The 27,648-nt window shown below is 40.3% G+C and overlaps 1 protein-coding gene across 2 annotated transcripts; it reads right to left on the bottom strand.

The window, feature by feature from the left end:
- Positions 1–3,783: 3,783 nt before the first annotated feature.
- LOC110523393 (protein CutA homolog) lies at positions 3,784–27,074 on the bottom strand. 2 transcript variants are annotated; one of them, XM_021602055.3, is made up of 6 exons: positions 26,679–27,074; positions 25,231–25,379; positions 10,009–10,068; positions 4,680–4,725; positions 4,517–4,566; positions 3,784–4,377 (listed from the first exon to the last, which is right to left on the bottom strand). In XM_021602055.3, the coding sequence occupies exons 1-6, from the start codon at positions 26,781–26,783 to the stop codon at positions 4,275–4,277; spliced, it is 513 nt and encodes a 170-aa protein (XP_021457730.1). In that variant the 5' UTR covers positions 26,784–27,074; the 3' UTR covers positions 3,784–4,274. The 2 variants fall into 2 exon arrangements, with proteins under 2 accessions (XP_021457730.1, XP_090090270.1); XM_090234144.1 differs by lacking the exon at positions 26,679–27,074 and adding an exon at positions 26,076–26,395.
- Between the last annotated feature and the right edge of the window lie 574 nt (positions 27,075–27,648).

Here is a 27,648-nt window from a genome sequence, read left to right as displayed (position 1 = left end):
GAGGCAGATTGATTTGTTGCTAAATTACGTTGTGATGTCATTGCGTGATAACGTAAAATTGCGTCATTACGTAGAATACACAATAACGTTACTCAAATTGACTGGCCATCTCAACGAAAAATATGATTTGACATTTGTTCAGGTACAGACTCCCACTCTTTTCTGTTCTTCTGGCTGTACAAATTTGATTGAGACATGTTGTAAGTTCTGTTCAAGATCAAACATTCGTGACAAACTATATTCATTGGGTTTGGCTCGTCGAACCTGTACTACTACTGCTGCAGTCAGCCAACAATGATTTGCAATTTGCTGAAATTGCTGCTCGCCTGCTGCTGACGTCACTCACAATGCACTTTTGGAGCCAGGCACGTGTGTTGTGACTGTGTGTGACAGAGAAAATCGTTTTTGTGTCATTTAGAGGGAAAATGCGTGCATTTTAGCCACTTTTCAAAAGTTGCTAAAAGTTCAAAATACATTTTTTAAAGTAGCTAAATTTGTTGCTAGGTGCTGTTTGAAAAAAACTTTGCGAGGGAGGTCTGAAAAGTTGCTAAATCTAGCAACAAAATTGCTAAATTGGCATCACTGCACTCATGTGAGCACAGAATAATGCACAGAATAATGAATTTGGCCGGTGTCAGATAGTCAGTAAAAAATTGTTTTTAAATTGTTGCCAGTAACACAGTTAACCACCAACGCTCTAGATAACATGAAAACAGCCTACCCAGCTCTGCTAGGGCAAGTAAAATGGTCAGAGTGATCACTCTCATTTGTGTCTGGAAGTAGCTAACAAGCTAGCAACGTTAGCTTGGGTGCTTGACTGCCGTTGTAAGGTCAGAATGCTCAAATCAACCCTACTCCTCCGCCCGAGCGTCCAGTGTGTTCTCCGAGAGCGTAACGCTCTTTACAAACGGACAATCTGACAATGCTCTGAATGTATGAGCGCACTCTGGCAACACACCCGAAGTCATAAAATGTCTAACTAGTCATTTGTTTATGCTAACTAGCTAGCAAGAGGTTGCATAGCAACAGCATCAACTTCCGGTAGTCCGGAGAAGCGCTAGACGCTCAACTGAAAGGATACGGTTCCGTTTACAGTATACTAAAATGAACTAATAGTATATAGTATGTAGTATATACTCATTAAGTATGTAGTATACAATGTGTTAGTACAGTTATTCGAACACAGCTCAGGGTTGAGCTCAATTTCCGGGGGTGACCACTATGAAAAAAAAACACAAATGTATTCTACTATTCTACTGTAAGTTGCTCTGGATAAGAGCGTCTGCTAAATGACAACAAATGTAAAAATCTCTTAGGCAATATACCACTTAAACTAGAATAATATGTGAAGTGTTAGAAGTCCAAAGTTATTGGATGTGTGTGATGAGTACCCTACAGTAGCAGTGCCCTCTAATGGTATTGCAATATTACTGCAGCACTTGACAATTTCAAAATAGTGGCTGTAGTGTCCCCATCTAACCTACAAAACCCAGTTAGTCACTCATTCACGGAAATAAATCAGTTAGGACATACTGACCCTTTCCACATCCATCTGCTGACCTTTGGGGTAAAGTGGATTATTGGTAAATCCACAGGAACAAAACCTTGCTTAGCAATGTCGGCATTTCCTTTGTGAGGCCTTGATGCCAGAATTTGGCTCTAACCCCCATTATAACTTCAGCGAGGTAAGCGAGTATGGCTGCATCAAATTATAGAATAGTTTAACCAGCATTGGTATGTAAGTCTCAGAGGAAGCAAACAAAACTTCCTCTGACAATTGTACCATGATAAGTCAATCCCCTCAGACTGGGCCTGTTTGAGAAAAACGTTCAGTCAGTCAGTGTACACTATGTTCACTGAGCTCAGAGCTCAGTACAGTATCCAATGTAAACAGTGACCAGACTGCTTTAATGTGTGTTACCCAGTCCCTGCTTTCACCAGGCCCGGGTCCGTCTGGGACCTGAACAGCTGGACCTTTATTCTTTGTGCTCTGTGTACCCAGGGGGATGTGTTTAATGTGGACACAGCTTCCTCTCTGGATCTAAGAGCCACGGATCACTGGCTAAAGATGCATAAACACAACAAACTACAGTATACATTGAATTTGAGTGGTAGTGCATGCTCCTAATCTCATCTTCATGTAAGGCAAAAAAAAACTTAAAATATGGATAGGGTATATGAATGTGGAAATAGATTAAATATTTGTCTTTCAATAAACATTCTCTTTAAAAAAAATATGAACTGTAAAAGCTCCCACCCCACCATCAAATTCAGACTTGTACGTGGTACGTACAACGTATACAGTTGAAGTCGGAAGTTTACATACACTTAGGTTGGAGTCATTAAAACTAGTTTTTCAACCACTCCACACATTTCTTGTCTACAAACTATAGTTTTGGCAAGTTGGTTAGGACATCTACTTTGTGCAGGACACAGATGACACAGATTATTTCATTTATAATTCACTGTATCACCATTCCAGTGGGTCCGAGGTTTACATACACTAAGTTGACTGTGCCTTTAAACAGCTTGGAAAATTCCAGAAAATTATGTCATGTCTTTAGAAGCTTCTGATAGGCTAATTGACAAAATTTTGAGTCAAAGGGAGCTGTACCTGTGGATGTATTTCAAGGCCAACCTTCAAATGGAGTGCCTCTTTGATTTTCCCATGATGTCAAGCAAAAGAAATCAGCCAAGACCTCAGAATTTTTTTTGTAGACCTCCACAAGTCTGGTTCATCCTTGGGAGCAATTTCCAAATGCCTGAAGGTACCACATTCATCTGTACAAACAATAGTACGCAAGTATTAACACCATGGGACCATGCAGCCGTCATACCACTCAGGAAGGAGACACGTTCTGTCTCCTAGAGATGAACGTACTTTGCTGTCAAAGTGCAAATCAATCCCAGAACAACAGCAAAGGGCCATTGTGAAGATGCTGGAGGAAACAGGTACAAAAGTTTCTATTTCCACAGTAAAATGAGTCCTATATCACATTAACTGAAAGGCCCCTCAGAAAGGAAGAAGCCACTGCCCCCCCAAAAAAGACTGGTTTGCAACTGCACATGGGGACAAAGATCGTACTTTTCACATGGGGACAAAGATCGTACTTTTCACATGGGGACAAAGATCGTACTTTTTTTTTTTTTTTATGAAGAAAAATAGAACTGTTTGGCCATAATTACCCTAGTTATGTTTGGGAGAAAAGGGGATGCTTGCAAGCCGAAGAACACCATCCAACCATGAAGCCTGGGGGTGGCAGCATCATGTTGTGGGGGTGCTTTGCTGCAGGAGGGATGGGTTCACTTCACAAAATAGATGGCATCATGAGGCGGGAAAATTGTGGAAATATCGAAGCAAAATTTAAAGGCGATGCTACCAAATACTAATTGAGTTCATGTAAACTACTGACCCACTGGGATTGTGATGAAAGAAATAAAAGCTGAAATAAATAAATCTCTCTACTATTATTCTGACATTTCACATTCTTAAAATAAAGTGGTGATCCTAACTGACCTAAGACAGGGAATTTTTACTTGGATTAAATGTCAGGAATTGTGAAAAACAGTTGAAATGTATTTGGTTAAGGTGTATGTAAACTTCCGACTTAAACTGTATGTATCACCTTAAGGAATAAGGAACGCATTTGTGCCATCATATATTACAAAAAGTTATCCTTAGAACACAAATCTCAAACAGTGTTCAAGATTCCCTCTCAAAATGCAGTGCAATCAACTTTTTGGTAACGGTAAACAGGGGTGCTCTGTCATCTAGAGAGAAACCAGATAAGTAAAAGGAATGTGATTTAATATAACATGAATCTGATGTTTTAGGAATACAATGCAATATAAATTATTTTACATAAACAGTCTAATGTAACTAATACCTTGAATCAACACTGAATATTATTATTTAATGTTTAATGTTTTTTCGAGATAATTATATGCAGATCTGGAGCTACAAACTCTTTCAGCTCTGACAAACTGACATTGAACGTTAGAGGTCATGTCAAGCTCGGAATTTCAATGGCAACAACAGGACCTGTATAAAACAGAGCCAAAACAACTCTGAGTCAATATCAATGTCATGGTGGGAGGAGCTAAACATTTAGCATCTGTGGGTCAAGTTCAAAAGCAAGAGTTTGAACTTGGAACCCCTCAAGCCAATCCAAAGCTTGCTGGTTCCCAGCCAACCTTACTCTCCAGTTAACCAATAGATTGGAGATTCACGTCCAATAAGATCACAAGTCATTGAGGATATTCTCCCTCATTGGTCAGTCGTCAGGAACAGCCTCATCCACCCACTTCAAATAGGGCAGGCTCCCGTCCTCCACAGGGAAACTAAGCACCTCTGGAGTCTCATAGGGATGCACAGACCTGGGGAGGAGCAACAACACATACATTATGTAGCAGGTGCCTAAGTTAGCTTTGCTACTGCCTTCCTGAGACCTGAAGTTCTGTTTCCCGAGACCCAACTGCTTGGGATAATTTCTATAAAAAAACAAATGTAACTTACTTGACATAGTCTATGAGCCTTTGGGTCTTCGAGGTCCTCGTCTTCACCAACTACAATGCAGAAAAATCCTAGCTATTACTCTGGAAAGTTGGTTTCAACAACCAGTGTAATACTGAACGACCGGCCAGAGACATGAAAGCATAGCTCTACTAAATAACTTTACCATCAGAATTTCCGTCGCATCTTGAATCTCCCCTTTCCAGTAATACCTATGGGACAAAAATAAAAACCTTTGGGACATTCACAGTAGTAAACTGTACATGGGTTGTTCAATGAAACGAGTGGGTTTCATATTTTAAGTAGATATTGAGCACAAATATTGAATTTTAAAAGCATGTTATATTAAATGATGTGCCCTTTAATATAGACCACATGCAACATTCAATAAAATGCAGTATTTTGACATGTCCCTTTGTACATCCTCTGACTTCTAGGAGGATTTTAACCCCAACATTTATCCAAGTTTACAGCATCATTGTAGTTATTTTGTTGCTTCGACAGTCATTTCTGAAGATTATTTTTCATTTCATGTGATTCATATTAAGGTAAAAAAAATAAATTAAAAAAATATTTAAAAAAACATGTCCCTCATTTAAAGGTCGACCCTGCTATGTGAACTGTTATGCGAAATCATAAAGCAGGTGAGCTGGTTCTACTATTTTTGACCATTTTCTGGTGTTTTGTGGTGGGAAAATGAGCAGGTCAAGCATAACACATTAACCCTAGATAGACAGGCTAGAAATGTTTGAACAATTTAATGTCCAGTTTTGTGAAGTTTGCATTAAATTACCACTCCCTGTTACACACAACAAGCTTCCAATCCTCCTGTCACAATTGGATTTATGGATGTATTAAGGCAATGTCTTCAACCCTGTTATGGTAAACCATGTTACTTTATTTGGCACTTAATAGGCACATACTATAGTCTTTTTTATTTAACCTTTGAGATGGGAAAATAATTTTATGAAGTTGAACATGTGCTTTTTATGACAATGTTAAAATTAGGTGAAATAAAATACAACATTTACCAATTTACACTATTCAAAAGGCACCTATTTGGTGGAACGACCCACATACGCAGATGTAGTAAACGGTATACTTCTGTGTAGTGTGATAGGCTAAATAATGCTCTTCAATGATGGAGAAAAACTATTCTCCAACATTAATCTCTACCAGGAAGTTTGTCTCAAGACAAGCAAGCCTATCAGTGTACACATACACTTTGATTGACAGCTGTCCAATATTCACAGTTTCTCTACAGTGCCAAAGTCACACAATGGCCTGTTAATGTGAGGGTTCGTCACCTGTTTCTGGCCTGGTGGCTGTTGTTGTATCTTAATCCATCTTTCTCTATCTTAGGTCAATAATAAGAAGAATGTGTGTTGTTTCTTGTATGCTTGTCAATGGTTAACCAGCTACTCAACAAGGTGCTACTGGATTTTCACCTTCAGGAAACAGAACAGCAGTGCCCTGCTACTAAAATAGTTACTTATCAATCAGTTAAAGCAAGAACTCCAGAAGACTATTAGCGTTCAAATGACTGTTGGTGTGTTTTACAAGTGTTTCATTACCGTTCGACAAACTTGCCTTATCTGACTCTCACCTTCTTTTGTTGACTCAATCACTATGTGAATATGCATTTACAGGCTAATAGACTTTAGAGAGAAACTTTCCCACTCTCCTACTAGTGGTGAGAGTAATTTACATTCAAGTAACCACAACAGTGGGAGGGGGCTGTACACATTTCTTTTTACAATAAAAAAAAAACATATACATACAAAAACAACATACAGACCAACGCACACAAACATCAATGACATCACACCTGCCCAGATCCACCTGTTCTCACCCCTATTTCCCATGCCCTTTCAATATTTAGATAACGAAGCATATGATTTTTCAATGGAGGATTGGTTGAATTCCAGTTCTCAAGATAATTAACGAGAATAGTATTTTCCAACCCATCAGATCTCACTGCACCCTCATGACGTCTTGAAATATGCAGACAGACGCATTAAATGTAAATTTACATTGTAATACTTCTGACAGCCAACTTTCTAACACTGCCCATAACTTTTTAACTTTATAGCATTCCCAGAAGGCATGGATTATTGAGTCATTGTTAGTTTTACAATTAACCCTTGTGTTATCTTAAGGATAAAAAATGACCTGCCATCCACACCTTTTTAAAATTTTCACCTGAAGCAAGGATATGCATATTCTTGGTACCATTTGAAAGGAAACACTTTGAAGTTTGTGGAAATGTGAAATGTGAAAGGAATGTAGGAGAATAACACACAATAGATCTGGTAAAAGACAAAAGAAAACAACAATCGTTATTTTGTATTTTTTTGTACCATCATCTTTGAAATGCAAGAGAAAGGCCATAAAGTATTATCCCAGCCCAGGTGCAATATACATTTTGCAGTGTATGTGCCATTACATTTATGTTAAATGTTGTATCAAGACTGCTCAAATATGCCTAATTTGTTTATTAATAACTTTTCATGTTCAAAATTGTGCACTCTTCTCAAACAATAGCATGATATTATTTCACTGTAATAGCTACTGTAAATTGGACAGTGCAGTTAGATTAGCAAGAATTTAAGCTTTCTGCCAACATCAGATATGTCTATGTCCTGGGAAATGTTCTTGTTAATTACAACCTCATGCTCATCGCATTAGCCTACGTTAGCCAACTGTTCCGGTTGATATATTATCGAATAGATATTTGAAAAACACCCTGAGGATTGATTATAAAAACGTCTGACATGTTTGTGGACATTAGGGATATAATTTGGATTTTTTGTCTGCATTGTCATGACCGCTCTTTACGGTGGATTCCTGGGCATAACGCACCAAACTAACGGAGGTATTTGGATATAAAAAATATCTTTATGGAACAAAAGGAACATTTGTTGTTTCTAGCAGACCACCATAGTCCCTGTGCCCAAGAACACAAAGGCAACCTGCCAAAATGACTACAGACCTGTAGCGCTCACGTCCATAGCCATGAAGTGCTTGAAAAGTTGGTAATGCCTCACATCAACACCATTATCCCAGAAACCCTAGACCCACTCCAATTTGCACACCACCCAAACAGATCCACAGATGATGCAATCTCTATTGCACTCCACACTACCCTTTCCCACCTGGACAAAAGGAACACTTATGTGAGAATGCTATTCATTGACTACAGCTCAGCGTTCAACACCATAGTACCCTCAAAGCTCATCACTAAGCTAAGGATCCTGGGACTAAACACCTCCCTCTGCAATTGGATCCTGGACTTCCTGACGGGCCGCCCCCAGGTGGTAAAGGTAGGTAGCAACACATCTTCCACGCTGATCCTCAACACTGGAGCTCCACAGGGGTGCGTGCTCAGTCCCCTCCTGTACTCCCTGTTCACCCATGACTGCATGGCCAGGCACGACTCCAACACCATCATAAGTTTGCAGATGACACAACAGTGGTAGGCCTGATCACAGACAACGATGAGACAACCTATAGGGAGGAGGTCAGAGACCTGGCCGTGTGGTGCCAGAACAACAACTATCCCTCAACGTAACCAAGACTAAGGAGATGATTGTGGACTACAGGAAAAGGAGGACCGAGCATGCCCCCATTCTCATCGACGGGGCTGTAGTAGAGCAGGTTGAGAGCTTCAAGTTCCTCGGTGTCCACATCAACAACAAACTAGAATGATCCAAACACACCAAGACAGTCGTGAAGAGGGCACAACAAAGCCTATTCCCCCTCAGGAAGCTAAAAAGATTTGGCATGGGTCCTGAGATCCTCAAAAGGTTCCACAGCTGCAACATCGAGAGCATCCTGACTAGTTTCATCACTGCCTGGTACGGCAACTGCTCGGCCTCCGACCGCAAGGAACACTACAGAGGGTAGTGCGTACGACCCAGTACATCACTGGGCCTAAGCTGCCTGCCATCCAGGACCTCTCCACCAGGCAGTGTCAGAGGAAGGCCCTAAAAATGGTCAAAGACCCCAACCACCCCAGTCATGGACTGTTCTCTCTACTACCGCATGGAAAGCAGTACCGGAGTGCCAAGTCTAGGACAAAAAGGCTTCTCAATAGTTTTTACCCCCAAGCCATAAGACTCCTGAACAGGTAATTAAATGCCCCAAACCCTCTTTTTATGCTGCTGCTACTCTCTGTTTATCATATATGCATAGTCACTTTAACTATACATTCATGTACATACTACCTCAATTGGGCCGACCAACCAGTGCTCCCGCACATTAGCTAACCGGACTATCTGCATTGTGTTCCGCCACCCACCACCCACCAACCCCTCTTTTACGCTACTGCTACTCTCTGTTCATCATATATGCATAGTCACTAACCAGATCTACATGTACATACTACCTCAATTAGCCTGACTAACCGGTGTCTGTATGTAACATCGCTACTTTTATAGCCTCACTACTGTATATAGCCTGTTTTTTTTACTGTTTTAATTCTTTACTTACCTGACATCTTTTTTGCACTATTGGTTAGAGCCTGTAAGTAAGCATTTCACTGTTGTATTCTGCGCACGTGACAAATAAACTGTGATGTTATTTGATTAGATTTTTTTGAGAGATATTGGTTCTTGTAGAATCGGTTTTCCTCCATATTGTTATAGTGTTCTTAACTATGAAGATGTTAATGTTCTTAGCTTTATCCTTTGAAAATAGACGTGTAAAGATTCAGTCGGTGAGCATGTGTATCTCTTTAGTGCACTTAACAATAAGTCTTGGGTGGCGAGTTGATACAATTCCAAGTCTCAGTAGTTTCCTTAGCAATGGAAATCCACACTCAGGAAGGGTGTGTTTGTGTGAGTGTGTGTGGGTTGGTTCTTCTATCCTTGTGGGGACCTAAAATCCCCAAAAGTACTCACAAGGATAGTAAAGACAAGGATAATAAATTCTCACATCCCAATTGGACAAAGGCTATTTTAAGCTTATGGGTTAGAGTTACAGTTTGGGTTAAGGTAAAGGTAAGGGGCTAACCCCTTACCTTTACTCTAACCCAAACTTTAACAGTAACTGTAACACTAACCCTAAACCTACTTACCTTTACCCTAACCCAAACTGTAACAGTAAGTGGTTAGGTTTAGGTTTACAGTTAGTGTTACAGTTTGGGTTAGAGTAAAGGTAAGGGGTTAGGGTTACAGTTTGGGCTACAGTTTGGGTTAGAGTAAAGGTAAGGGGTAAGTGCAGCGTTTCCCCTTTGTGGTCCTGAGGAACGAGTTTGGAAAACCCTGGGTTAGTGGTTAGGTTTAGGATTATAGGTTAAGGTTGTGTGTGTGTGTGTGTGTGTATCCTGTGTGGCTCAGTTGGTAGAGAATGGTGCTTGCAATGCCAGCATTAGCTTCCCTTGGGGCAACCAGTACGGAAAATGTATGTAGTCACTACTGTAAGTCGCTCTGGATAAGAGTATCTGCTAAAATTGAAAACTTTGTGTGAACCAGACTGACACTGGCAGTACTTACATGGTGGAGGTCCTGGGCAGAATATTGATGCATGCTGCCATCCTCCTCTCCATAATGGCTCTGATGGAGAGAAGAAGACAGAAGGGAGGAGAGGAGAGAGACAGCAACAATTATGATATCATTCAGTTATTTTGCAGATGTGTTGTTATTTTAAAGAATATTTGGCCTATTTAGTATATGGCCCAGGGCCGTGCACAGAGCTTTCAGGGGACACGTGCTGAAACTGTACAAATGAATATCTCGAAATTCACAGCATACCAACAACTGCTTCTGTAGCAAAAATGTTACCATTTTTGAGAATAGGCCTTTTTAATTCTGCAACAGCACACTCACTCATCACAAATTGTAAGCAAGCTAGTTACAGTGCCTCCTAAAGACATGATTGACATCGGTGTAACGGCTTTCCTCTTCCTCTTCTGATGAGGAGTAGCAAGGATCGGACGAATACGCAGCATGGTAAGTGTTCATCTTGGTTTTTAATAAGAACACAGAACAAAACAATAAAGTGAAACAAAACCGAAACAGTTCCATGTGGAAACTGACACGGAAAAGAATCACCCACAACTCAAAAGTGAAACCAGGCTACCTAAGTATGGTTCTCAATCAGGGACAACGACTGACAGCTGCCTCTGATTTAGAACCATACCAGACCAAAAACAGAAATCACAAAACATAGAAAAAGGAACATAGACAACCCACCCTACTCACGCCCGGATCATTCTAAAACAAAGACATAACAACAGAACTAAGTTCAGAACGTGACAATCGGGAAAAGATGGTGAGCTATCAATTGATCATTCATATTGATGATTGATGTAAATCTGCTAGTTAGCTAGGTCAATTTGTTTTTATAATTGTGATTTATCTCCAATGCTCTTAAATAATAACTTCATAATATACACTGAACAACATCCAACAATTTCAAATATTTTACTGACTTACAGTTCATATAAGGAAATCAGTCAAGTGAAATAAATTCATCAGGCTCTATTCTATACATTTCACATGACTGGGAATACAGATATGCATATCTTGGTCAAAGATACCTTAAAAAAAGTAGGGGTGTGGATGAGAAAACCTTTTAGTGTCTGGTGTGACCACAATTTTCTTCATGCAGCACGACACATCTCCTTCGCAAAGAGTTGATCAGGCTGTCGATTGTGCCCTGTGGAATGTTGTCCCACTCCTCTTCAATGGCTGTGCGAAGTTGCTGGATATTGGCAGAAACTGGAACACGGTGCCGTACATGTCGATCCAGAGCATCCCAAACACGCTTAATGGGTGACATGTCTGATGAGTATGCAGACCATGGAAAAACATGGACATTTTCTGCTTCCAGGATTTCTGTACGGATCCTTGTGGCATCGGGCCATGCATTATCATGCTGAAACAGGAAGTGATGCCGGCGGATGAATGGATGAATGGCATGACCGTGGGCCTCAGGATCTCAAGTATTTCTGTTGAAACGACGTGGCTATGCAAAATCACTTGATGTTTTTGGAACTAGTGAATCTAATACGCCAATGTAAACTCAGATTTTTTTTATATAAATATGAACTTTATCAAACAAAACATGCATGTATTGTGTAACATGAAGTCCTATGAGTGTCATCTGATGAAGATAATTCAAGGTTAGTGATTCATTTTATCTCTATTTCTGCTTTTTGTGAATGATATATTTAGCTGGAAAATGGCTGTGGTTATTGTGGTTTGGTGGAGACCTAGCATAATCGTTTGTAGTGCTTTTGCTGAAAAGCATATTTGAAATCGGACACTTTGGTGGGATTAACAACAAGATTACCTATAAAATGACGCATGAATGTTTTAGGAATTGTAATTATGAGATTTCTGTGGTTTGAATTTGGCGCCCTCTATTTTCACTGGTAGTTGTCATATCGATCCCGTTAGCGGTATTGCAGCCATAATTAAGGATACATACCGTTTTTAATTTTAACTTTATTTAACTAAGCAAGTCAGTTAAGAACAAATTCTTATTTTCAATGACGGCCTAGTAGGGGTGTGGATGAGAAAACCTTTCAGTATCTGGTTAACTGCCTGTTCAGGGGCAGAACAACAGATTTGTACCTTGTCAGGTCGGGGGTTTGAACTTGCAACCTTCCGGTTATTAGTCCAACACTCTAACCACTAGGCTACCCAGTTGAAGTCGGAGGTTTACTTACACCTTCGCCAAGTACATTTAAACTCAGTTTTTCACAATTCCTGACATTTAATCAGAGTAAAAATTCCCTGGCTTAGGTCAGTTAGGATCACCACTTTATTTTAAGAATGTGAAATGTCAGAATAATAGTATGGAGAATGATTTATTTCAGCTTTTATTTCTTTCATCACATTCCCAGTGGGTAAGTAGTTTACATACACTTAATTAGTATTTGGTAGCATTGCCTTTAAATTGTTTAATGTGGGTCAAACATTTCGGGTAGCCTTCCACATGCTTCCCACTGTAAGTTGGGTGAATTTTGGCCCATTCCTTCTGACAGAGCTGATGTAACTGAATCAGGTTTGTAGGCCTCCTTGCTCGCACACGCTTTTTCAGTTCTGCCCACAAATGTTCTATAGGATTGAGGTCAGGGCTTTGTAAAGGCCACTCCAATACCTTGACTTTGTTGTCCTTAAGCCATTTGCCACAACTTTGGAAGTATGCTTTGGGTCACTGTCCATTTGCGACCAAGCTTTTAATTCCTGACTGATATCTTGAGATGTTGCTTCAATATACTCACATAATGTTCCTCCCTCATGTTGCCATCTATTTTGTGAAGTGCACCAGTCCCTCCTGCAGCAAAGCAACCCCACAACATGATGCTGCCACCCCCGGGCTTCACGGTTGGGATGGTGTTCTTCGGCTTGCAAGCCTCCCCATTTTTCCTCCAAACATAATGATGGTCATTATGGCCAAACAATTCTATTTTGGTTTCATCAGACCAGAGGACATTTCTCCAAAAAGTATGATCTTTATCCCCATGTGCAGTTGCAAACTGTAGTCTGGCTTTTTTATGGTGGTTTTGGAGAGGTGGCTTCTTCTTTGCTGAGTGGCCTTTCAGGTTATGTCGACATAGGACTTGTTTTACTGTGGATATAGATACTTTTGTACCTGTTTCCTCCTGCATCTTCGCAAGGTCCTTTGCTGTTATTCTGGTATTGATTTGCACTTTTCGCACCAAAGTGCGTTAATCTCTAGGAGACAGAATGTGTCTCCTTCCTGAGCAGTATGACGACTGCGTGTTCCCATGGTGTTTATGCTTGCGTAATATTGTTTGTACAGATGAACGTGGTACCTTCTGGCGTTTGTAAATTGCTCCCAAGGATGAACCAGACTTGTGGAGGTCTACAATTGTTTTTCTGAGGTCTTGGTTGATTTCTTTAGATTTTCCCATGATGTCAAGCAAAGAGGCACTGAGTTTGAAGGCAGGCCTTGAAATACATCCACAGGTACACCTCCAATTGACTGAAATTATGTCAAGCTTCTAAAGCCATTACATAATTTTTGGGCATTTTCCAAGCTGTTTAAAGGCACAGTCAACTTAGTGTAGGTAAACTTCTGACCCACTGGAATTGTGATACAGTGAATTATAAGTGAAATAATCTGTTTGTAACAATTGTTGGAAAAATTGCTTGTATCATGCACAAAGTAGATGTCCTAACCGACTTTCCAAAACTATAGTTTGTTAACAAGAAATTTGTGGAGTGGTTGAAAAATGAGTTTTAATGACTCCAACCTAAGTGTATGTCAACTGTACATGTAAACTACCGTTCAAAAGTTTGGGGTCACTTCGAAATGTCCTTGTTTTTGTCCATTAAAATAACATCAAATTGATCAGAAATACATTGTTAAATGATGTACTGTAAATGACTGTTGTAGCTGGAAACTGAATATCTACATAGGCGTACAGAGGCCCATTATCAGCAATCATCACTCCTGTGTTCCAATGCCATGTTGTGTTAGCTAATATAAGTTTATAATTTTAAAGGTCAAATTGGTCATTAGAAAACCATTTTGTAATTATGTTAGCACAGCTGTAAACTGTTCTTCTAATTATTCTAAAGAAGCAATAAAACGGGCCTTTAGACTAGTTGAGTATCTGGAGCATCAGCATTTGTGGGTTCGATTACAGGCTCAAAATGGCAAGAAACAAAGTCTTTCTTCTGAAAAAAAATCTTTCTTCTTCAGTCTATTCTTGTTCTGAGAAATTAAGTCTATTCTCTGTGAGAAATTGCCAAGAAACTGAAGATCTCGTACAACGCTGTATACTACTCACCTTCACAGAACAGCGCAAACTGTCTCTAAGCAGAATGGACAGAGGAGTGGGAGGCCCGGTGCACAATTGAGCAAGAGGGCAAGTACATTAAAGTGTCTAGGTTGAGAAACAGATACCTCACAAGTCCTCAACTGGCAGCTTCATTAAATAGTACCCGCAAAACACCAGTCTCAACGTCAACAGTGAAGAGGTGACTCCTGCTGGCCTTCTAGGCAGAGTTGCTAAGAAAAAGCCATATCTCAGACATCTGACCAACATTCTGAAGGCACAGGGGGGAAAGGAGATCAAAATCCACGGCCAGTCCATTCGACTCGTCCAGCACCTGTCTACTAGGCTTATGAAAAACAACGCAAGCAATACATTCCGATCAGACAGTCATTGGAGGGAAAAGGAATCAAATCTTAACTCTGCTTCCTGACAATGGTGTGGGTATGGAAGGGAACAAAAAGGATGGAATTCACAAGCGCTGATGAAGCCCTAATCAAGCTTCAACTGGCAGATTCAATAAATAGTACCCGCAAAACACCAGTCTCAACGTCAACAGTGAAGAGGCGACTCCAGGATGCTGGTCTTCTAGGCAGAGTTGCAAAGAAAAGCCATTTCTCTGTCCAGTGTCTGTGTTCTTTTGCCCATCTTAATATTTGTATTTTATTTGCCAGTCTGAGATATGGCTTTTTCTTTGCAACTCTGCCTAGAAGGACAGCATCCTGGAATCGCCTGTTTTTTTTTGTTTTTTTACATTGGATAAAAGTAGATACTCAGAGCTAGAAAATGGTATGTCATACAGTACAGTTAACGAACAATGAGAAAGTAATTCTGCTTTTAAAGTTGATAAACTTGTAACCTTACCTTTGAGAAAATGGCCCTTGAATGTTTTGGTAAACCTACTGGAGCACTCTTCTTTGTTTACACCCATTCAGCGTCTTTCACACCCTCTTGAACCTTAGCCCCACCCCCACCCATCTCCTTAAGGATTCACGTGAGGCCATTTACTAAACAACCAAAGTTTCAAGACTAAAGAATGGTTTATACTACGTCTATCGACAGTTGTCGCAGTGACATCATGAATAGTATATTGTCTTCTAAAATCAAACTTCGTTAACGTCGTTGTCGTTATAAAAAAGTGCAAACACAAAAACTACAGGCTTTATGACATCAGCAACTTGGTGGTCCAAAATAGCTTAACTAGTGTACAGTGCCTTGCGAAAGTATTCGGCCCCCTTGAACTTTGCGACCTTTTGCCACATTTCAGGCTTCAAACATAAAGATATAAAACTGTATTTTTTTGTGAAGAATCAACAACAAGTGGGACACAATCATGAAGTGGAACGACATTTATTGGATATTTCAAACTTTTTTAACAAATCAAAAACTGAAAAATTGGGCGTGCAAAATTATTCAGCCCCTTTACTTTCAGTGCAGCAAACTCTCTCCAGAAGTTCAGTGAGGATCTCTGAATGATCCAATGTTGACCTAAATGACTAATGATGATAAATACAATCCACCTGTGTGTAATCAAGTCTCCGTATAAATGCACCTGCACTGTGATAGTCTCAGAGGTCCGTTAAAAGCGCAGAGAGCATCATGAAGAACAAGGAACACACCAGGCAGGTCCGAGATACTGTTGTGAAGAAGTTTAAAGCCGGATTTGGATACAAAAAGATTTCCCAAGCTTTAAACATCCCAAGGAGCACTGTGCAAGCGATAATATTGAAATGGAAGGAGTATCAGACCACTGCAAATCTACCAAGACCTGGCCGTCCCTCTAAACTTTCAGCTCATACAAGGAGAACACTGATCAGAGATGCAGCCAAGAGGCCCATGATCACTCTGGATGAACTGCAGAGATCTACAGCTGAGGTGGGAGACTCTGTCCATAGGACAACAATCAGTCGTATATTGCACAAATCTGGCCTTTATGGAAGAGTGGCAAGAAGAAAGCCATTTCTTAAAGATATCCATAAAAAGTGTCGTTTAAAGTTTGCCACAAGCCACCTGGGAGACACACCAAACATGTGGAAGAAGGTGCTCTGGTCAGATGAAACCAAAATTGAACTTTTTGGCAACAATGCAAAACGTTATGTTTGGCGTAAAAGCAACACAGCTGAACACACCATCCCCACTGTCAAACATGGTGGTGGCAGCATCATGGTTTGGGCCTGCTTTTCTTCAGCAGGGACAGGGAAGATGGTTAAAATTGATGGGAAGATGGATGGAGCCAAATACAGGACCATTCTGGAAGAAAACCTGATGGAGTCTGCAAAAGACCTGAGACTGGGACGGAGATTTGTCTTCCAACAAGACAATGATCCAAAACATAAAGCAAAATCTACAATGGAATGGTTCAAAAAGAAACATATCCAGGTGTTAGAATGGCCAAGTCAAAGTCCAGACCTGAATCCAATCGAGAATCTGTGGAAAGAACTGAAAACTGCTGTTCACAAATGCTCTCCATCCAACCTCACTGAGCTCGAGCTGTTTTGCAAAAAATGTCAGTCTCTCGATGTGCAAAACTGATAGAGACATACCCCAAGCGACTTACAGCTGTAATCGCAGCAAAAGGTGGCGCTACAAAGTATTAACTTAAGGGGGCTGAATAATTTTGCACGCCCAATTTTTCAGTTTTTGATTTGTTAAAAAAGTTTTAAATATCCAATAAATGTCGTTCCACTTCATGATTGTGTCCCACTTGTTGTTGATTCTTCACAAAAAAATACAGTTTTATATCTTTATGTTTGAAGCCTGAAATGTGGCAAAAGGTCGCAAAGTTCAAGGGGGCCGAATACTTTCGCAAGGCACTGTATTTTAACACCAATAAACCCACCCGTTTAAAAATGAATTTAGTATATGTCAAACTAGAAAACTAAAAGTAACTTTCTTAACAATGTTTTGGTTAGTTTCTAGCTTGTTAGCTAGATAGCTAATGTTAAGCAAACTGGCTAGCCAATTCAAATAATGATCATATCCTGCAGCTGACATTATCTCCACTCATAGCTCATTTGTCTTCATTATTACAGGAAAATTAGCTTACAACAAGATCATTATTTACAAGTTAATGGCGAGCCAATTACAGAAAATTGCTTATGGTTGTGAGTGTGACAAAATAAAAGCAGGGCATTCTACCTGAGAATATTAGAACTTGGACACTGACTCGTTGGCCTAACATTATATACTAATTTGACTTTGTTGTGATGTTCTTCACATTACCATCTCTCGTAAACACATACTATATACAATCAAAGTGTATTTGTTTACATGCACAGGATACAGAAGGTGTAGTGAAATGGTTACTTGCATAGTGGAGTCTTTTGTTTGGACATGTAGCTAGCTAGCTAAACAATGAACCATAATCCCAACTCATAACATTACTACCCTGAATCTGCAGACCGGTAACCAACCAGGAAAGGATTACCTACACATGCTGAACAGCTCATGGTATAGACATAAGCATGCTACATGGCAGACCAATATGAATTCATCTCTCGACATGTCCAGCCAATCCATTATCTCAGCCAATTAGTTTACGGGAAAGTTCCTGTCTCTTTCCGTGGCTAAATCAACTAGACTCATAATTTAACAGTTTTATTCGTATTTACAGATGGCATACAAGTTTGTTATTAAGGTATATGAAAGTTCACATGTTCCAGTAGGCATTCCTGCCCAAAAATTAAGTATACGTTCAAATGGCTCTCCTGAGAAGTATTAACGTGTGACACATGCCTACTTTGCTAAAACAAGTTCCTTTAAGGGGCATCTATTTTTAATGACTTCTCAATGACCTGAGAAAGAGAATCTATTTACGTCAATATTTTTTATTCAAATTTAGTCTATTGCAAGAGTTATATTAAATTCTGTTTTTATTGTCAATGCAACCAAATATCAACATTTGAAGGAGATGTACCTTCTGCTTGGATAGTTCCATCTGTGCCACTGACTTAGTCTGGCTTTATTTACAGCTTGTCTACAAATATGTTGGATTCACATCTCCATCTCAGGCAAAAATGTAAAGAATAGGGGCAATGTTGTTACATCTAATGCCTGTTTACCTGAGGCTGATGCCACGCAGGTGTTTGTACACATGCATATACACACACTCACATTCAAACGCACACACGTGCACATACACGGACACACACACACACACGCACACACACACACACACACACACACACACACACACACACACACACACACACACACACACACACACACACACACACACACACACACACACACACACACACACACACACACATATACAGTGGGGCAAAAAAGTATGTAGTCAGCCACCAATTGTGCAAGTTCTCCCACTTAAAAAGATGAGAGAGGCCTGTAATTTTCATCATAGGTACACTTCAACTATAACAGACAAAATGAGGGGGAAAAATCCAGAAAATCACATTGTAGGATTTTTAATGAATTTATTTGCAAATTATGGTGGAAAATAAGTATTTGGTCACCTACAAACAAGCATGATTTCTGGCTCTCACAGACCTATAACTTCTTCTTTAAGAGGCTCCTCTGTCCTCCACTCGTTACCTGTATTAATGGCACCTGTTTGAACTTGTTATCAGTATAAAAGACACCTGTCCAGAACCTCAAACAGTCACACTCCAAACTCCACTATGGCCAAGACCAAAGAGCTGTCAAAGGACACCAGAAACAAACAAAATTGTAGACCTGTACCAGGCTGGGAAGACTGAATCTGCAATAGGTAAGCAGCTTGGTTTGAAGAAATCAACTGTGGGAGCAATTATTAGGAAATAGAAGACATACAAGACCACTGATAATCCCTCGATCTGGGGCTCCACGCAAGATCTCACCCCGTGGGGTCAAAATGATCACAAGAACGGTGAGCAAAAATCCCCGAACCACACGGGGGGACCTAGTGAATGACGTGCAGAGAGCTGGGACCAAAGTAACAAAGCCTACCATCAGCAAGGGCATTGAAGATGAAACGTGGCTGGGTCTTTCAGCATGACAATGATCCCAAACACACCGCCCGGGCAACGAAGGAGTGGCTTCGTAAGAAGCATTTCAAGGTCATGGAGTGGCCTAGCCAGTCTCCAGATCTCAACCCCATAGAAAATCTTTGGAGGGAGTTGAAAGTCCGTGTTGCCCAGCAACAGCCCCAAAAGATCACTGCTCTAGAGGAGATCTGCATGGAGGAATGGGCCAAAATACCAGCAACAGTGTGTGAAAACCTTGTGAAGACTTACAGAAAACTTTTGACCTCTGTCATTGCCAACAAAGGGTATATAACAAAGTATTGAGATAAAGTTTTGTTATTGACCAAATGCTTATTTTCCACCATCATTTGCAAATAGATTCATTAAAAATCCTACAATGTAATTAAAAAAATAAAAAAAAATCTCATTTTGTCTGTCATAGTTGAAGTGTACCTATGATGAAAATTGCAGGCCTCTCTCATCTTTTTAAGTGGGAGAACTTGCACAATTGGTGGCTGACTAAATACTTTTTTGCCCCACTGTATGTAAATAGTGCCATACATGCACGTATTCAGGGTGCCATGCTGTTAGGATTTTTGTTGCACTTGATGTTTTTTGTTTTTTTCATTGATGTTTTCTGTGTTGGTTAGTTTTTCTCTTTTTTCTCTTTTGTTCCTTTTGATGGTTGTTTGTGCATTGGGGGACAGGGGGATGGGTGCTTGGAGGGTAGGGATTGGAATGATTTTATTATATTCTATTATGACTTTTCTTTATATCTGGGGTTGGGACTGGGGGGGGGTCTCGGATGGTTGAGGGGCAGCACTCAGGAAACTTTGGGGAGGATTTTAGAGGGCTGGTCGCCTGGGGGTTGGGAGCTTGGGCTGGTGGCTGATAAGTCACTGGTTCAGGTCCCATTTTTTTGACCTTGTTGGAGATCTGTCGACGTGCCCTTGAGCAGGACGTTGACCCTGGTTTCTTCTGTGGGTCATTCTGGATGGGTGTCTGTTAGACGACTGAATGTAATGTTGAGCGGCTTCACTGCAGTTGAATTGTATGTTTTAACATAACATATTTTTTAAGTTAAATAATAAGACTAAATCAAATCAAACTTCTGCGGTGAGAGACAGATTTATTTACATAGCAATTCAGTTTAGCATTTCCTGTTGACATATCAGTGCAACATAACACTCAAGTGTTTTAGTACTATATCTCTTGACACAATGATGAAAATAATCATGGCTTCTAAACCTTCAAGCTGCATACTGGACCCTATTACAACTAAACTACTGAAAGAGCTGCTTCTTGTGCTTGGCCCTCCTATGTTGAACATAATAAACGGCTCTCTATCCACCGGATGTGTACCAAACTCACTAAAAGAGGCAGTAATAAAGCCTCTCTTGAAAAAGCCAAACCTTGACCCAGAAAATATTTTAAAAACTATCGGCCTATATCGAATCTTCCATTCCTCTCAACATTTTTTGAAAAGGATGTTGCGCAGAAACTCACTGCCTTCCTGAAGACAAACAATGTATACGAAATGCTTCAGTCTGATTTTACACCCCATCATAGCACTGAGACTGGACTTGTGAAGGTGGTAAATTACCTTTTAATGGCATCAGACCGAGGCTCTGCATCTGTCCTCGTGCTCCTAGACCTTAGTGCTGCTTTTGATACCATCGATCACCACATTCTTTTGGAGAGATTGGAAACCCAAATTGGTCTACACGGACAAGTTCTGGCCTGGTTTAGATCTTATCTGTCGGAAATATATCTGTTTGTCTCTGTGAATGGTTTGTCCTCTGACAAATCAACTGTACATTTTTGGTGTTCCTCAAGGTTCCGTTTTAGGACCACTATTGTTTTCACTATATATTTTACCTCTTGGGGATGTCATTCGAAAACATAATGTTAACTTTCACTGCTATGCGGATGACACACAGCTGTACATTTCAATGAAACATGGTGAAGCCCCAAAATTGTCCTCGCTAAGAAGCCTGTGTTTCAGACATAAGGAAGTGGATGGCTGCAAACTTTCTACTTTTAAACAAGGACAAAACAGAGATGCTTGTTCTAGGTCCCAAGAAACAAAGAGATCTTCTGCTGAATCTGACAAATAATCTTAATGGTTGTACAAACTGTGAAGGACCTCGGCGTTACTCTGGACCCTGAGCTCTCTTTTGACGAACATATCAAGACTGTTTCAAGGACAGCTTTTTTACATCTATGTAACAATGCAAAAATCTGAAACTTTCTGCCCAAAAATGATGCAGAAAAATTAATCCATGCTTTTGTTACTTCTAGGTTAGACTACTGCAATGCTCTACTTTCCGGCTACCCGGATAATGCACTAAATAAACTTCAGTTAGTGTTAAATACGGCTGCTAGAATCCTGACTAGAACCAAAGAAATTGGTCATATTATTCCAGTGCTAGAATCCCTACACTGGCTTCCTGTTAAGGCAAAGGCTGATTTCAAGGTTTTACTGCTAACCTACAAAGCATTGCATGGGCTTGCTCCTACCTATCTCTCTGATTTGGTCCTGCCGTACATACCTACACATACGCTACGGTCACAAGACGCAGGCCTCCTAATTGTCCCTAGAATTTCTACGCAAACAGTTGGATGCAGGGCTTTCTCCTATAGAGCTCCATTTTTATGGAATGGTCTGCCTACCCATGTGAGAGACGCAAACTCGGTCTCAACCTTTAAGTCTTTACTGAAGACTCATCTCTTCAGTGGGTCATATGATTGAGTGTAGTCTGGCCCAGGAGTGGGAAGGTGAACGGAAAGGCTCTGGAGCAACGATCCGTCCTTGCTGTCTCTGCCTGGCCGGTTCCCCTATTTCCACTGGGATTCTCTGCCTCTTACCCTATTACAGGGGCTGAGTCACTGGTGCTCTTTCATGCCGTCCCTAGGAGGGGTGCGTCACTTGACTGGGTTGAGTCACTGATGTGATCTTCCTGTCTGGGTTGGCGCCCCCCTTGGGTTGTGCCATTGCGGAGATCTTTGTGGGCTATACTCGGACTTGTTTCAGGATGGTAAGTTGGTGGTTGAAGATATCCCTCTAGTGGTGTGGGAGCTGTGCTTTGGCAAAGTGGGTGGGGTTATATCCTTCCTGTTTGGTCCTGTCTGGGGGTATCATCGGATGGGGCCCCAGTGTCTCCTGACCCCTCCTGTCAGCCTCCAGTATTTATGCTGCCATAGTTTGTCGGGGGGCTAGGGTCAGTTTGTTATATCTGGAGTACTTCTCCTGTCTTATCCGGTGTCCTGTGTGAATTTAAGTATGCTCTCTCTAATTCTCTTTCTCTCTTTCTTTCTCTCTCTCGGAGGACCTGAGCCCTAGGACCATGCCTCAGGACTTCCTGGCATGATGACTCCTTGCTGTCCCCAGTCCACCTGGCTATGCTGCTGCTCCAGTTTCAACTGTTCTGCCTGCGGCTATGGAATCCTGACCTGTTCACCGGACGTGCTACCTGTCCCAGACATATTATTTGACCACGCTGGTCATTTATGAACATTTGAACATCTTGGCCATGTTCTGTTGTAATCTCCACCCGGAACAGCCAGAAGAGGACTGGCCACCCCTCATAGCCTGGTTCCGCTCTAGGTTTCTTCCTAGGTTTTTGGCCTTTCTAGGGAGTTTTTCCTAGCCAACGTGCTTCAACACCTGCATTGCTTGCTGTTTGTTGTTTGAGGCTGGGTTTCTGTACAGCACTTTGAGATATCAGCTGATGTACGAAGGGCTATATAAATAAATTTGATTTGATTTAAAGTGTGACCTAGGTTATTCTGATTTTTTTAATGAAGCCCACATACTGTATTCTCAACAATTTGAGACCTCTTATGGGATAGATCTTTTCACACAGCCTCATCATTATTTGTTTAAAAATTTATCAATTTCTTTTCTACAGTCTAGCCAAATATGGAAGGTTTGTTTCAATCTGGTAATGTTAAAAATATATTTGAACTAATTTCACTTCAGCAGAAAGTGTCTCACTGCCCTCACGTTTGACCATTTCCTTATTTCTTTCCTCTGAAATGGTATAATTGTTAAAGAGATTTCCTCTTTTTAATAAGTATCTGGTGAGTGGCAGAATGAGTCAGAAATTATGTTGTAGCTTAGCTGAGAATGTCTGCATGACAAAAAATTGTTGTTCTGATACTCTCACTCTGAAAGTTTTAAAGATGCTCTATGCAGGAATCGCTCCGCCATTTCCTGGTTGCTAAAATTCGAAATGTTCAGTTTATGTGTCAAAACAAGCAAGCATAGTGTAGAGAATCATTGTACCATCTATCCCACTGTGAAATATATATATATTTTTAAATATATATAGCATTTTCAGCTGTTTGAAGCTGGTGTACAAAATCAAAAGTAAAAGATGCAAATAAACTCAACTTAAGAACGGGACAAAAAGAAAAATCACACATTGAATAGATCTACCGCTTTGTTAGATTTGTTTTCAATGAGAATGACAGATCTAAACATTTTTTGTGTGAATTTGATCGGGTCGCCCAGAAAGTTACGTATTGCAGCTTTAAATATATATCTATAAATGTTTTATTAATTTCAGTTTGTCTACAAATTAATAGTGGATATGTTGGATTTGCGTCTATATCTCAACCAAAACTCAAGGTTAAAGAAGAGGACTAAATCAAATTAAATCACATTTCTGAAGAACAGAAGTTAGGTGATACAACAGGACAACAACCCAAAAGACAGAAGTAAATCAACAACAGAATGGCTTGAACAGAAGAAAATGCGCCTTCTGGAGTGGCCCAGTCAGTCCTGACCTCAACCCAATTGAGATGCTGTGGCATGACCTCAAGAGAGCAGTTCACACCAGGCATCCCAAGAATATTGTGGAACTGAAATAGTTTTGTAAAAAGGAATGATCCAAAATTGCTCCTCACCGTTGTGTAGGTCTGATCTTCAACTACAGAAAACGTTCGGTTGAGGTTATTGCTGCCAAAGGAGGGTCAACATGTTTTTAAATCCAAGGGTTCACATACTTTTCCAACCTGCACTGTGAATGTTTACATGTTGTGTTCAATAAAGACAATTATATTTTTTTGCGTGTTATTAGTTTAAGCAGACTGTGTTTATCTATTGTTGTGACTTAGATGAAGATCAGATAAAATGTTATGACCAATTTATGCAGATATCCAGGTAATTTGAAAGGGTTCACATACTTTTCATTCCCACTATATACTGTATATATTGTCTTTTTTTGTTGAATCCTGGGTTGAATTGAAATAATAGCTGTATACTTATGCTAAAATGTTTATTATATTCTATTGAGCCGTTTACTTTATATTCTTATCTTTTATAATTTGTTATTGTTGCATTTTCGAGAAGGAACCTGCAAGGAAGCATTTCGTTGGACTGTAATAATTAATAAGTAAGTAGTAATTTTTATTTATTTATTATTTATTCTATTTAGTGAGACACACACAGACAAAACATAATTTTCCTCCCATCTAAATGATTCTGTCCTAAAATAGTTATTCAACACTGCCGTGCCGCTCAGCCTCTCTAACCACTAACTCAATATCTAGGTTGAAGGTACCCAGGTTAGGACAAGCTAATAATTCCATGAGGAAGCTTTTGAAAATAAACAGATTCATGGAACCAGCACCAACTAGCATCGCTGGTCCCATTGTTGAGAATCCTTCCTCATTTATGCAATGCATTATGGGATATTAGAATCTTCTTGTTTTAATCTCTGTTATCTTCAACCTAGCTCATTCTCAGAAAATGCTCTAACCCTAACTCTACCTCATCAAAAGATGACATAGTGTTTGAGTGATCCTGTTTCACACAGTCGAAGTTGCGTTCAAGGTTTTTCTCCTCATTTTTTTTAGTTGCATGATGTTGTTAAGTAAACACAACCATCACATTGATTGGCCTAGAAGCATTTCACCATTGTGTGTAGTTTGTGTGTGGTGGGGTAGTATTGTTTAGTTACAGTGTGATAATGGTAGTCTGGACTGTAGCCTACCGGCCGATGTCCTTGGCTGTCTGTTCGTTGGGGCAGTTGACGAGGAGCACAGAGTGGTGTCCAGGTAGATAGCTCCCTGTAAAGGAAGAATGGAGCTTTCCACCCAGGAACCTCAGCATGGGATACATAGACATGGTCAACACCATTCCCTGGAGAAGAGGGAGGAGGAGGAACAGCAACATAATTCATTTCCCACCCACCTTGTGATCAGAATTTTTGTATTTAACCTTTATTTAACCAGGCAAGTCAATTAAGAACAAATTCTTATTTGCAATGTCGGCCTGACAAGAGGCAAACGTCCTCCTGTGGGGAAGGGGGATAAAAACAACAACAACAAACTATGTCAAACAAAATGGACAACACAGACAGAAGACACTGGCAACAGCACAAATACAACAGCAAACAAACAGTGGATGTTTGTGTGAAGTATAACAACATGCTTCCTTACATAAGGCAATACAAACTCTTGACATAGGGTGATAACTACGTCTCAAAAACCTATTCATCTATGTGTCCTTTGAACTCCAAGGACACCAGGTCCTGGGGTTTTAGGGAATTCCAAGACCAGGGGGCTGAGTAATGATAGGACCTTTTTCCATGCTCGGTTCTAATGTTCGGGACCGTTAGCATAAAACACGATTGAGATCTAAGCATGTATGTGTTTTCATTTCGAGCTAGAAGAGAGGATAGATAAAATGGCAGTTTTCCTAAAATGGCCTTAAAAGTAACAATGTACTGATTGATGGCATGCCACTTATGCCACATAACAAGTGTAATGCTTTCACATATCACTCCAGGTAGAACAAATTGTCCTTAAAAGACAGATCTAGGATCAGATACCCTACCTTTGACCTTGCATCAGTTGTTAGGCTATTGGGCAAAATCCCCCCTATTATAAGTTGAGGTCACTTCAGGGCAAGTTGTGGAAGGAGTCAGGACATGGTCCCTGATGGTAATTCATTGGTCAGTGAACAATGCCAGGTATTATCCCTGCTGTCCCATCAGAATGCTGTGTCCGGGCCTAATCTTGGTGACTCTCGTTCTCTATCCTCTTATTATTGTGCTCCCACAGCTGAATGGCTAGTTGGAACAGACAGAGGCCAATTTATAATCCTCTCTCTCTCGCTGCAGCCTCTCTCTGTCTCTCTGCAAGCAGCATGGCATGAGATGGAGTGATTGGCATTTCACTAAATAACAAAGTGACCCCTCCCCCAAAAAACATCTGTCAATAATTGTTTAGTACGAGAGAAGCATTTCACTTTAATAAAATAAATCTTTGACTATTTGGGGAGGGGTTTTCCCCCAGATATTGTATTGTTATAGGTAACTGATCTTACATAGACATTTGTGAATTATTGCAACAAAACTGCATTCCAAGACATTATTAATATTATTTTGCCATCTGGATACATTTCTATAATTGTATTCAACAAAAATAATGAACTTACCATACAGATCACGAACAATCCAAAACGACAGAGAGTTTGAGCTAGGGACTGCTTGTGATATCGCGGGGACAGGAAGTCCATTTTACTGCCAGCAACAAACGTCATTCCGACCAATAGTTATTCAGACTGTCAGGCCCGGGTTTGAGAGGGAGAGAACAGATGGCATCTTGTGCGCTCAACTTGAACTGGAGAGGGTGGAGAGGATCTATAAGCAGCTATGCGCTTATACCCTCACCAATAAAGTTCTCGCTTCATAGTCCGTTGCCCATTTCTTGTGAATAATAGTCTATGTTTAATGTGCTAAATCTGCAAAGGTGAACTTTTCTGCTGGTGAAGCCACATTGTTGTGGATAGATAAGTGCAGTGACAGGTAGGTCGGATAGGACGGTCAACGACAGCACAGGAATCCGTGCTTGTCATTGGACGTTTGATACTTCCTGATACACCAGCGTCCAACCAAACACCGGCATTGAACATAGGGCGCCACCCCCGAACCCTGGCCGTAAGCTGCTTTCACTCCCTAATAAACATAAGTGCTTTTCACTGGATGAGAGGTAGAGGCTAGAGAGGTAGGCCTCTGTTGTGTGCAGATTACAAATATAAACGGTTTTATTTTAATACTGTGGGGGGTGGTCTTTTTGCCCGAGATGCAGATGGCTATATCGGTCTGCTAATACAGGACTATTAAAGGCCCAGTGCATTACTTTGGTGAAAAAATATGCTGTAGTTTTAAAAAGTATTATAATTTATTTTATTATTATTCAGATTTTACAGGGGTGCTGCAGCACAAGCAAGCATAGTTCCCGCAGCTATGCCCGCTCATTTGAAAGGAACAATTGAGTAGATCTGCAAAAATAAATAGACCTATGATAAGACATTTCCATTTATCTGTTCTCAACCATGGTTGAGTTTATTGAACAGACAATTTATTATTATAAAATATAGAACATGTTTTATGATAAGAAATGAC

The sequence above is a fragment of the Oncorhynchus mykiss genome, chromosome 5 (assembly GCF_057628025.1).
Source record: "Oncorhynchus mykiss isolate SJ-2025 chromosome 5, ASM5762802v1, whole genome shotgun sequence".
Classification (NCBI taxonomy): domain Eukaryota; kingdom Metazoa; phylum Chordata; class Actinopteri; order Salmoniformes; family Salmonidae; genus Oncorhynchus; species Oncorhynchus mykiss.
This window is presented reverse-complemented; position numbering and strand designations above follow the sequence as displayed.